Source organism: Chlamydotis macqueenii, chromosome 14 (assembly GCF_036417535.1).
Source record: "Chlamydotis macqueenii isolate bChlMac1 chromosome 14, bChlMac1.mat, whole genome shotgun sequence".
In the NCBI taxonomy this organism is placed as follows: domain Eukaryota; kingdom Metazoa; phylum Chordata; class Aves; order Otidiformes; family Otididae; genus Chlamydotis; species Chlamydotis macqueenii.
Window position 1 is genome coordinate 13,279,518 of NC_141569.1, and position 12,665 is coordinate 13,292,182.

The 12,665-nt window shown below is 54.6% G+C and overlaps 1 protein-coding gene across 3 annotated transcripts in view; it reads right to left on the reverse strand.

Moving 5' to 3' along the window:
• Positions 1–5,323: 5,323 nt before the first annotated feature.
• Positions 5,324–12,665, reverse strand: part of LARP1 (La ribonucleoprotein 1, translational regulator) — a 42,669-nt gene continuing 35,327 nt past the window's right edge. For all 3 annotated transcript variants that reach the window (XM_086759121.1, XM_086759119.1, XM_086759122.1), the window contains 10 exons: positions 12,082–12,251; positions 11,418–11,777; positions 10,143–10,266; positions 9,345–9,550; positions 9,143–9,249; positions 8,624–8,775; positions 8,190–8,334; positions 7,851–7,960; positions 7,195–7,322; positions 5,324–6,615 (listed from right to left, as the gene is read on the reverse strand). In XM_086759121.1, the coding sequence (XP_086615247.1) occupies positions 6,394–6,615; positions 7,195–7,322; positions 7,851–7,960; positions 8,190–8,334; positions 8,624–8,775; positions 9,143–9,249; positions 9,345–9,550; positions 10,143–10,266; positions 11,418–11,777; positions 12,082–12,251 (1,724 nt within the window). In that variant the 3' untranslated portion in view covers positions 5,324–6,393. The remainder of the gene's footprint in view (positions 6,616–7,194; positions 7,323–7,850; positions 7,961–8,189; positions 8,335–8,623; positions 8,776–9,142; positions 9,250–9,344; positions 9,551–10,142; positions 10,267–11,417; positions 11,778–12,081; positions 12,252–12,665) is intronic.

Here is a 12,665-nt window from a genome sequence, read left to right on the forward strand (position 1 = left end):
ACAGGTCTGAATTAAGGGCTGTCACATCCTCAGCTCCGCTCCAGAAACTGATGTCTCCCAACATGAAGCGAGTTTCCCCCGTGGGACACGGAAGCGGGGCTGGGAGCTGATGCGCTCACGCAGAAGCCCTGGTACATCACCTCCTCACTCCCCACACGCCAAAGGAGGCACAAAGCGAAATGAGCAGCTCTGTACAACATAACCGTGGAAAGAGACTTCCCAAGGAAAAAAAAAAAAAAGAGTCCCTGCTGTCCTGAGCTGTGTGGAGATGAGTGAAACTCTAAGAAAGGACCCAACAAAGAGCACCCATACCTGTACGCAGCTCCACAAGTACCTGCACAACCGATCTTGAGACATGTTGCAAACCTTCTCCAGGACTTTTAAGTCTAAATCCTGTCTGGGGGGCCTGGGACAAAAATGACACCTGCCTCTCACCATCGCTAGAGCCACGTCCCAAGCAAGGCCTCTGAGGAGAGGGCACGCCGGGCCGACCTGCACTGCACTCACCTGCTGTCAGCGCATCTCCACCTGTGGAAGCCAACTCTTCTCCCACCCTCCTCCAGTCCCTGCAACCTGAGGGATGAACCCAGCCGGTTCATCCACTTCATCCACCCACAGCCCCCTGTGGAGGGCAGCTCAGCAGAACAGAAGACCCAGCCCGCACTGTCTTTTGAAGTTTTTATTTTTATACATTTTTTTTTGTATTAAAAAGGAAAAAGCATAATTACCACAAATTACAAAGGACTAAAGCATTACTAGAATAATGAATCACATCAGCCTAGAAAGCAGACACTCTGAATAATATTAATGTTATAATACAAGCTCTCATTCAAGTATTTTACATTTTTCTCTTTTCCTTTTATATGTGATGATGATCCTAGCACATGGGTCAAAGATTATGTACTATCGACAGAAGATGGATCATGTACAGCGGGCCATATTAACAAGATTTTCCTCCCAAGTGATACATGGTTTGTGATGAGTCATTTTAAGTTTGTCTCTACGATAAATGCAGCTGAAGAAGGTTGCACACACTTTCTAGGTCTGGGAAACAGAAGGCTGAGGTTGGGACACAGAGGGTTTGAGAAGGGCCAGCACATCAAACCATCGCCCCTTTTGCTCCAGGTGAGCGAGCAGAGGGCCACCCTCGCAGGGGTGCAGCTCAGCAGGGGATTCTGAGCTGCAGATCCAAAGGTTTCCAACCCCAATGGGACCAGGACAGGCTGGGAGAGGAGGAGGGGGAGTGAGGCTGCACCGGGGAGGCTCAAGGGACCAAGTGACGCCACGATGGGCACCACCGGCACGAGCCAGCCCCTGTGCAGGGCTGGCACCTGGCGAGCGGCCGCAGGGGGACAGCGCAGGGACCCCGGGGTGGCCCGAGCACGCTCCCACAGGGTGCAGGGGGCTGGCTGGCGCCCAAGGCGCTCCCCGCTCTTCCGGAGCATCCCACCAAAAGGATGTGCTTGTCACAGATACATCGGTCCTATGTTCAAGTGTCTGCAGAAAGTGAAACTGTAAACTACTCATTGAAATGCTGCCCTCCAGCCACCCGCTCCACACCACCGAGATGAACGTTGTCTTAAAAAAAAAAAAAAAAAAAAAAAAAAGTCACTCACCTATTACCTGTATTGGAACCTTTTTTTTTTTTTTTTTAAAAAAAAAAAGTCAGTGAGGCATTTAACATCAAGTGTAGCAACCCTCTCAAAGAGCCTAGCATCCATTTCAAAACAGTGACAAAGTGACATAACCCGTCTCGGAGGAGACAGGAGAAAATAAGCATTGCAAACACAGCTTGCTACATTTACAGTTTTCTTTTTTTCTTTTTTTTTTTTCCTTCCTTTTGATAAAATAACTGGAAAGGCATTAACAGCTAGAAGGCCCCCTCTGCACTGCCATGCTGAACGCGTACAGCCACGTGGCAGGATGCTGAGGTTAACGCATCGTTTTGTTACAGTACAGTCGACCAGTCCCAAGCAAGACGAGCAGTTGCCAAAACTCGAGGGACCCCAAGGGCTACAGTGACGGGCTGCCATCAGGGGTGCGAGGGGGGCAGCAGGAAGAGGGACAGACAGGCGAATGGAGCAGCAGGATTATTACTTTAAAATTATTATTTTTTTTTCCCCAAATGAGCATGGCAAAGCAACAAAGCCTCCTCCAAAGCACGTCTTCCACCTCCACTCCTGACCCCCCACCAGAGCTCTGCATCTGCTGCAACTGCCTGCATCTCAAAGATGGGCTGACACAGAAGCCCTGGCCAAGAATCCCGGGCTGTCGCAGCCTGGGACCCCTCGAGCAGAGGGACGATATGGGGAGCACTCCCCTCGCTCTGCCCGCGGGCCCAACGGCCTCCCCCAGCCCTTCTGAAAGCAGCCGGGGCTCCCTCCGGCCGTGCCAGTGGCTGGGCACCAGCACTGCACAGCCCTGGTGAGCTGCAGGATGCATCAGCGATCGCAGGAGTACACACATCCCACCATCAGACCACTAAAATTAAAAAAAAAAAAAAAAAAAAGCACAAAACATGATCGTGGTGAAGCATTCAAGCTAAAAGCAAGGCCAAACTCCCTCCTCAGCAGGAGGGCAAGAGCTTCCTCAAAAGCAAAACCCCCCTCTGGACCACTGTCCCTTTGTCTGGTGGTGGCGTGACCTACGTGCTGCGCAGCAAGAGGGACGGTGCCTCTGCAGATCTGTCCGAAAATCTCGCCGTGGCCAGCTCCTCCTCAGCCTGGCACAGGCCACGCACTTTGGAGCCCCAGCCTCACCACGGCTCCTGCTGCTGCCCTGAAACCAGAGCACCATGGAGCTCCCTGCCCTCTGCCACCGCACACATCGCGACCCACAGGCAGAGGGCAGAAAATGGCCCCACGTCCTCTCAGTCTGGAGGAAGACAGGCGTGGGAGCAAGAGGTGCCTCAGGCTGTCAGGTCTGCCTTTCCTTCACTCCCTGGCTACACTGCTGCCCGACAGACAGTAAAACAAGGCACACAGCCCACAAATCCAGAGGGCAGTGGGACCGCTGGGATTGCTCTTCTGACCCACCTTCCCCTGGGAAACAGGGGGTTTCCACACGGGGCCCTCAGCCACACTGATGCGACAAACCACTGACTCAGCAGAGGCGGGGGAAAAACTCTTCTGTACCAAGACTTGAGTCTCAGCCTTAGAAATTTAAAAAAAAAGAAAAAAAAAAAATAATCAACTCAGGTTTTGGGAAATTCTCTGGGAAATTTCTTTCCTCTTCTACCACCCAAGCAATTCCACAGTCTGCTCCACAAGCAAAAACTCCACAGCAGTTTTTCCACAAAGGAGCTCATTCCTCCTCCTTCCTATTGAATTTGTTGTTAAAATGCAGACAGTTGGCTTCAAAAGAGAACACGCACCGATGAGAGGAGCACAGGGACACAGCAGCAAGGACCACCCGCGCACATCCAGACCCGCTTCCACTTGCCAACGGCCAACTACGCATCTGCAATGTCCTTGATCAAACCCCATCTCCAGCCTCCGCGGCTCCTCCTTCCCAAATGAAAGGCAACCCCAACCGCATCCGTAACCTCAGGGATCTGACTGCGGCTCACGAGGGGAAATCCAGAGATAACAGTCACGGCCACAGCACTGTACAAGAATTACTTGCCCATCTTGCCCAGTAACCACCCTGCAACCTCAGAGCGCTGCCGCTGTAACGGAGCAAGCCGCAGCCCTGGACAGGCTGGCATGCTGACGGCGGGCCTGCGAGCGGTCACCAAGCTGCAGGACAGTGTGGCAGGGGCGGACGGACCCAGGCAGGATCACACCACCAGGAAACAGCAAAAGTAGCAGCTACCCAGCCTCACTCGAACCCAGCTGTGCTTTCAATCCCAGCAGCAGTTCACAAAGCTGCTCCACGCGGACCAGCCCACCTCTCCCCCCACACCTACAAAAGCAGCATCTTCGACACAGTGCCCGTTCACGAAGGCGGCAACTTCAGCCAAGGCCCCGTGAGCATCCACAGCCACTGCTCATCGACAACCTGCCCGAATTCGCCCTCTTGATCTCCACTCTCAGCTCCTGGCTGTTCTCATCTGCCAGCCCAGCAACCGTACGGGGACAGCCCTGGAGAGACGACTCCTCCTCCCAGCTATGAGACACAGCTCTGGATCAACTGGATATTTTGGGAAAACACTGTTTGTTACCAGCTTGTGATTTTGCAGAGAGGGTAACGCGATTAGCTGCATCCTGGAGGAGCCCATTGCAGCGCCCACCCCGCACGGCGCACAGGAGCACACTTCGCAGCTCACAAGGACGGAGCGCCGGAGACACAACCAAGCCAGCTGCAAAGCAGGTATCCCGACCTGGGAGGCTGAGCACCGTGGCAAGGCAAGCGGCTCTGGCCGAGGAGCTTCTACCCTTACGGTGGGAGCACAACTTTCCAGTGCTACTTCTGGGCCGCAGGAGCAGATTGCAGACCTCTGACACATGTCCCCTGCAAGGGAACACAGCTCAGGAGCTTCGGGAAGGCTTGCCTGCCAAAGCCCACCCGGTGCTTGGTACAGGAACCACGTAAATGCCAGAGCAGCTCTGCAGCCAGCCCCTCGCCTCAGCCAAGCAAGGAGCGGCACAGTGTTATCTCAGCCCTCGGAGATGCACAGGGACGCAGCCCCAAGTGGGAGACTCCACGCAGCCGCCTGCCAAGACACGACGCACAAGGAAAGCCAGGCGAGAGCCCTCCTTTGCTGGGCAGGTCTCCCGCTCGCACCCAGCACCAGTCCCACCACACCAGCAGCCCTGGCCCAGTGACAGCTGCAACAGACGGGTTCCTGGGGGCTGCGTCGCTCCCTCGTCAGGATACAGCATTAAGTGGCACCAGCCCTACCACTCGCTCACAGCAAGGACCAGTCCCCCCAGGTCGCTGTGACAGATCTCCCCGCTCACCCCCCAACCACACTGGAGGTGCAGAGCAGATCGACCTCCCGCTCCAGCCTGCCCGGAGAGGGCACAGGGGGTCTGAGGGAGACCGCGAGCATGTACAGTTGCTGTTGTGGGGAAGATGCTACAATGGTATATACACAACACAGCGGCTTCAACTACTTTGTGAGCACAAGTCTTGGATGTGACTGCCCTTGGCACCTTCCCCCACGAGAATCAGGGCTGGCAGGGGGTCTCTGCGACAGGGGGAGGCATCCGAGCGAGCTGCGGGGTCAGAGGAAAGGCCGCGGGGAAGATCAGCTCGGCAGCAATGCCGTGAGGAGTCTCTGGGCCGGGGCGGAGAGCCAAGAGCACAGCGCGCCCCAGGGTGCGGGAAGCCAGCAAGCCTCCCCAGTCTAGCTCCACCATAAGGCAACTTTTTTTTTACATGTTTTTTGTTTTTTTTTTGTTGTTTTTTTTTTTTTCTTCAATAATATTTCCAAGGAAGAAAGCAAAGGGTGATGTGTCTTTTTAAAGTTTTTTTTGTTGTTGTTGTTTTAAAGGGGTTTGTGGGATTTCTTGTTGTTTCATTTTTCTAAGAGAAAAGGAAGAGAAAACCTCCTTCGGCAAAGTCCTGTCTTTGCATGCGACGGGAGTTCCTGGGGCAGCGGGTGCACCATCCACATAGGCTCGAGTCCAGGTGCCTACCAGCCTCCCAGCAGCCATCCTCGCAGGAAGGAGTCAGAACAAGCCTATCCTTGGCAAAGGTCCTTTGGTTGACTTCCAAATTGTCCGTGATGGAAGGGAGAGGGAGAGCCAGACCCTCGGGAAGGTTGGAGATGAAGACGCTGGGGAGGAGGGACCAGAAGGACGAACAGGGTGATGCTCCTGTCGCGGCGGTTGGTGTTGCATAGGTACCACCGTACGTGGAATGGGAGACGTCAGCCAGGTCACGGAGATCAGAGGCTCCGCAGCGTTGTGACACGCTGCGGCTTCGGTCCCCCACTGGGGAACCTCGCTCCTCCAAGCTTCCTGAGCAGGCTGCCCTGCGATCCAAGGGGCAACACACAGGGGAGTCGTTGGGGCTGCACAGAGCAGACTTGTTTTGGTAAATCCAGACGAACTTCTAGCAATAATTTAAAACTTGATATATATATATAATAATAAAAAAATCTCCCCTTTCCAACCCAGCCAGAACTTTTTTTTTTTGAAGAGACACTAAGACATGAGTGTGCGCACAGGAAGGGAGGGAAGGGAAAGCAAAGGGTGGTCTGCTGGGAGCAGGTCTGGCTCTGGTCAGGGTTGTAATAGCAAAATGGTGTTTTGATGCAGATCCTCTTTGCTTGATAGCCACAAGAGAAAAAAATCGTGTGCGTTGAAGTTTCTCCCAAGCAGCCTACTCCTGGGCACCCACCTTCCAGCTCCCTTCCTGTCCCACCCCCTCACGTCTCCCGTTCTCTGAGCCAGTCCCCCACCAACCCACCCCGTCCCCCAGCAGGAAGCAGATGCTGCAGCCTCTCTACTTCCCCACTGTCTGCGATTCTGCAGCCGACGGGGCGGGAGATTGCTGGCTCAGGTTTTTGGCATCCTCTTGTGCAGGCTGGCTGGGTGAGGCGTGGGCTTGGCTGGATGGGCACTGGCTGACCGTTTTGCTGGAAGACTGGGATGGGTAGCGCTTCTTGCCATCTCCCCCTGACGTCGTAGGGTATCTCTTGTGTCCACCTTCCTCCCCCATGGGTGGCTGGAAGAAAAGCACCCCAGTATCAGCACAGCCTCCTCCGAACACAGGTGCCCTTCCCCTGGATCAGAAAACAGCCTTCCTGCAAACCTCTACTGGCAATCTCTCTCCCTGACATACAAGGAACATGCATACTCATCCCAAGCACACAGCTGCCCTCCTCTCCAAATCTATTGCTGCCAGATTTGCTGGGAGAAAGACAGACTGACTTCCAATTAAGCACAAGGGTGATCATCAGCATCTCCTTCCCACACAGGGGCACAGTCCAGAACCCAGGAGCCGAAACTCCACGCAATGCTGGCTCCACTCAAGCCATCAAGGCTCACTTTCCTCCTCCCTCCTCAGCTCATCAGGGAAGATGGGCTCATCCAGTTCCCCAGAGAGCTGCTCTGAAGTGGATTTCAATATTCAAACCCTGCAGCTTGTTTCTGGCCCGGCTGCAATGACAGGGCATGACACTAGGTGTCACTAACTTCCCCTGCCTGGCACCACTTGGGGACATGCCCCCAAAATCCTCCTTGGAGGGGGACGAGGGGTGTTTGCAGGGGCCATTAGCGTGGTGCCAGCATTGTGTCTACTCACATCCACTCGGAAGTCCTCGAGGCGCTTGAACTTGCTGAGGTATTCTTGCAGTTTGCTGTTAATGTCCAGATTTTTGGCTTTGGAATATTTTAAGAAGGCCCAGAACTTTTCCAGCCCATAGAGCTGTCCTGGAGAGGGAAAAAACCAAACCAGACGTCAGAAGGACAAGAATCAAACCAGACATCATAATCCTTTCCTCCAGGCTTCCCCACCACTCGCCCCACGGACATTCCTGTGCCAGTGATGAGCATAACTGAGGCACGATGGAGAACCTGGAGGGAAGCAATCTGCACCAGTACTGGGCAGCCCTCTTGACGTGGGATGTCCCCAGGCTCAGCTGACCTGGTGGTGACAAGGCTCAGCCACAGCAGGGCCTTGAGAAATCCTAGTGGAACCAGTGCCTCTAGAGAAGAAATGTTTTGGGAGAGCCCAAAACCTCCCATTGCCCCCTTCCATCCCCTCAGCACCCTTTAGACTGGTGAGCATCCACTCAGCCCTCGCTCATAAAGCAACAGGACGTCCAGCCAGTCCCCATCACACAGGTTAACGTACAGCATCACATGGCTTCCCCAAAGTCATGAGAAGAGGCCCACAGGCAGCCACGCAGCTAGGCCACATCACTGCCAACCCCAGGAGAGGCCAAAAGAGGCACCTACCAGCTTCGTAATCCTTGATGGTCTCCTCTTGAAAGTCCTTAAATATGTCTGGCCGGAATTTCTTCTCCAGCCCGTAACTGTAGTATCTGAAAAGGCACTCCAGACCGTACCTGGGAACAGAGCAGCGTGCAGTGCTCAGACACCAGAGCATGCAACACCCAGGCAGAGCCCTCAAGAGCCCTGCTGCATACCAGCAGCAGGAGGTGACTGAGGGTGGCCCCAGTGCTGCCTTTAAGCAAGGCAGAGATGCTGCCTTTGTTTTGCTGTGCGCCCTGCGAAAGGCCAAATCCTTCTTCCCTCACTCTCCTCCCAAGAAAGCCACTGCCCCTCTTCTCCTACCTGTATCCCTCCTTCCCGTCCTCCACAGCCAGTTGCTTGAACTCCTCGTACATTTTCTTGTTGAAGTGATCTCGGAGGAAGAAGGACCAGAACCGGAAGAGCGTGTTCATCTCCTGGGACTGACCAATGCCCAGTCGTTTCCGCTCTATTTTGAGAAGAGGGGGTGATTACAAGGCAGATCCCCTCCAGGGAGCCAGCTCTGCACAGAGGCTCACGTACAGGAGGGCCCAGTGACACCGTGACTACACCCAGCCCCAGTGCTGGACACGCTGAGCCTGGTTCCCCACCCTGGGGAACCATCAGTCACCAGCATGGTCGTCCAGCAGGACCCTGCTTATCTCCCTGTGCATGCACTGTGGTCATACCCTGCCCCGGGACGCAGTGGAGCACAGACACCCTGACATCCCACCCCACATCTCGCAGTGCATCCCTACCGTTAAGGCAGCGCCGACGGTACTTGTGGTAGACGTGTTGCGTGAAGCCGTTCTCCTTGAGCAGCTCATGTGAAGGATGCTGAAACTTGGGCAGGGACTGCGGGGTGCAGCCGTAGCTTCCGACAGCCGGAGTTCCCTCCGAGGGGCTGGAGCTGAGCACAAGAAACTCCTGTCAACTCCCTTCCTTGGCATCACCCAGCTGACAGCTAAGTGGGGTCACACTCTACCCCACAGCACTTGTCTGTTGGTCCCACCAGCTCCCTGTGACTGTCAGCTCTGGGTTTGGGACCTGAACCATGGGGTATCCTACTAGTATGCAAACCAATGTTCCCAACCAAATCTCATCTCATTGTTCCAAGGCTTCAGACTTTTGTTGGCTCACTCCACGAGGGATAAGTTGGGTCCCAGTCCCAGACACCTCCCCTGCAAGATCAGACACTCCCTTTCCCGTTCCTTCCCAAACTCACTGCCTTTCTCATTTCTGGCTCCTGCATGACACCACATGCCCATCACTGGTACCTGATGGAGGCAGTTCGGGGCCTGTGTTCCCGAGAATCCATCACCCAGCCCACGTGGCACTCCATCGGGGGGTTTGAACTGTGCCTTGTCTTCCTCTTCCGCGGAGTCTGCAAGACATGGCACATCAGGGACATGTCCCTTTCCTCCGAGGCCCCAGCTGCGAAACCCCAGCTCCCATCCCACACACCAGCACTAGTCCCACCTTGGCGTCTATCGTCCTGCCCTCTTTCACCACCGGGTAGAACCGAGGCATCTGTGTCGGGTCCTTCAGCTGAGGCGTGCGAGGGGTCCGGGGGGTCCTGGTGTTGCGGTAATTGGGTGATTCTGGTACGGTCGTAGGCAAAGACCGGGCGATGGTTGAAGGCTCAGGAACTCCAAACAACTTGTTAGCCAAAGCGTCTGTAGGTACTGCAAAGAGAAACCCCCCACCCTGGGTCAAGCTGAGCTCTGAGCACAAGAGCATCACCACAGCCAAGGGACATCCACCTGGCAGATGGGAAGCAGCAGGGGCAGGAACATATCCCAGCCCTCTGAGACAAACAGCTTCAAATCCACCCTGGCCAGACAGTCCAAAGCCTAGAAGCAGATCCAAGGACTGAGCTTCCAAGGATTCCACAAAGTATCTGCTTCCCAGTGACTAACAGCAGCAACAAATCCCCCATCCCCAGAAGAAGGGCAGGGCACCAGGCCGCACACGCAGGCAAGCGAGGCCCAGTGGGCAGCTGCCTTCCAGGTACTCCAAGAAGGTCTAAAAGACAAATCACATCCAGGGATCTACATCAAAGTCTGCCAGGGTTTCCTCACTCTGCTGGGACACCTCTACTTTTCGGGCCTCCTCTTCCGTAGCCCCAAAATGTTCTAGGAGAAGAGCATTGCTCTGGGAAAGATAATCAGTGGCCCCAATTCCTTCCCCCAAGCTGCTATCCAACCTCTGAGGATCTCTCACTAGGAGGAAAAAGGACAAATTCAGTCCCATCCGCTCGTGTCCCTTGACTCTTACCTTGCTGGAACCTTGGGGGACCAGGAGGGACTTCCTGGTTTGGATCCACAGGGGGCTCTGGGGTCAGGGTATCGAACTGCTCCCTGCTGATCATATTCACCTTCTTGAAGTTCTCTACTTCTTGCTGCATTGGAAGAGGAAGACGATGAAGCAACTACTTGCCCTCATCCCATCAACTCATCATGACTACCGCTCTGCTTCTGCAACAGTCACAATGCTGGGCACCAAGCGCAGCCATGAGCTCTTGGTGCCCAGAAAGGCGATGTGCTGCGCAGACGTAGGAAGGGGTGATACAGCAGACAGAAAATGGGGCCCTGTATAAGCTAGATCTGAGCCACTTTTTGCTCCCAAGCTTGCAGGGATCTTACAAGGCAGCTCCTCTAACCATTGCTTGCATCGCCAGCGCAGCAAGGTTCAAGGCAAGCTTGGCCAGGACCCCACTGCCCCCGCCACCTTCTTGCATCCCTAGATTCTCCTCCCTGCACCCTCACCATCACATCAGTACTGGGGCACAACGCTCCCACGCATCTGAAGGACCCCTACCCGCAGCACACACTGCCCCTCTGTCACCTGCTCTCCCCACACTCTCGCCTTCTGCCACCTCAAAGAGCAGCACTGCTGCACTGCGTGCCAGGTACCAGACGGGGGAACACTGAGCCCAGCTGGTAGCTCTAATGGGCCATTCCACCTTGCAGCCAAAATAACTTCAGTTGCTGAACGAGCCTAGGCAAGTCCCTAACTGTCAGAGTCACCAAGCTGGGACTCAAATGTTTCAAAGCAGCAGATGGGCTTTCTATAAAAAGCCCAAGTCTATGCAAACTGGCAGCAGAGCGGATAAGAGTACAGGCCAAGTGCAGCCCAGCCATCAATGAACCCATCCCCAGTACGTGCGGTCTCCAAGGGACCGTGCCATGGAGCGCTGGGCACTACGGACAGCGCAGACGCCCAGTTCCCTCCATAGATCTGGCACTGCCTGCCAAGATCCTGGCAGACAGCGAAACAATAGACTCAATGTTCCAGGTCACCTCACTGCCTGCACTTTGTTTACCTGGCTGCAGCCTTATACCATGTTACAGAGCTGTGTTTATCTCTGACACAGCAGAGCATGATGCTGAGAGCCAGGAATCTCAAGCTCTACAAGAGGACTAATCTCAGCTTAGCTGTACCTCCCTTTCCACCCCACACCACCAAGATGGTCAGTTTGCTGCACACAAAGCTCCCCGTGAGGAGCCCCGCACCTACATGCACTCCCTTCCTTGGATCAGCTGCTCTCACCTTGATCTGCGAATACTCTGGCTCAAACTGCTCCGTCCACAGGTCCTGCTCGTAGTAGTACAGCCCATCGTTGATCACCTTGGCCAGTTCTGAGCTCATTTTAGCCCTGGATGTGTGGTTGCCAGTCCGATCCCCGCCAGGATGCCGGCGCAGGTAAGGAGGCGTCTGTGTCACGATGAGGATCTTGTTCACGTCTCGATCATCGATCTCATAATCTGAATCTTCATCTGACCAGTCAGTGAAGGTGTTCTTGCGGCCATCCATCTGCTCCATCTCCTCGTCAAAGAGGAAGTCTAGTTCCTCAGGTTCATCTTGGTCCTTTTGCTTCTGCTGCTGTGGTGTCTTTGACTCCTCTGGTTTCTACAGGTAGGGAGGCAAGGGTGACACAGGGTAAGGATCGCATAGCGTCACAAGCTTACTGCGTGGAGACCCAACTACTGCCTCGTGTTTCCTTACCACAGCCAGAAGCTGCCCATCTGGGGAGAACACCTTATTTACACCACTGAGAAGCAGCTCCAAAGAGGGTCAAGATGAGGCCAGGAGACTAGGACATGACTCCTATGACCAACAGACTCTATTTCATCTGAAACCTGCCTACTTATGGTTCAACTCACTCAGACAACCAGGAGATCTCCACCCCAAGAGCTCCTACATCACCACGTACCTTGGGCCTGGCTGGGGAGGGACGAGGTCTCTTCTTCACTTCAATCCACGTCTCTGAATCCAGGTCTGGGAGACTTGCAGACAGGCCCTTGGGCATCGTCTTCAGGTTACTGACCTCCTCTGTTTTGGTGGGGACTGGGCTGGCAGGACGTGGGGAACCAGGAGCAGACTCTAGAGCCAACAAGAGCCATGAGGTGCTTTAGAGAGAAGGAGGGAGGCTGGAGGGTTGTGTACTTAAAGCATCCAAACAAAGAAGGAGTTATTTTGGCAGCATGGCACAGCTTATGGGACTAGCTAGCATCCAGTGGCCAAGGCTTACCAGCACATTGCCCACAATTGCCGAGGGAAAAATAAACTCTGGTTAAGGCTGTGATATCAGTGGTGGCCACAGAGCTCTGCAGGTGACAGCTTTCCAGACACACAGAGCTCTAAAGCAGGTGGTGACTCTGCTCTCATGGAAACCTTCCCAAGACCGCCTGCAGCCAGTGGGAACAGATCTTCTGCTGCCAAAACTAACTCTTACGACAGCACCAAGACAGCCCTCCACTTGGCCTCTCAGGCCCAGCGCTGGGCTCCTGCCAGTCC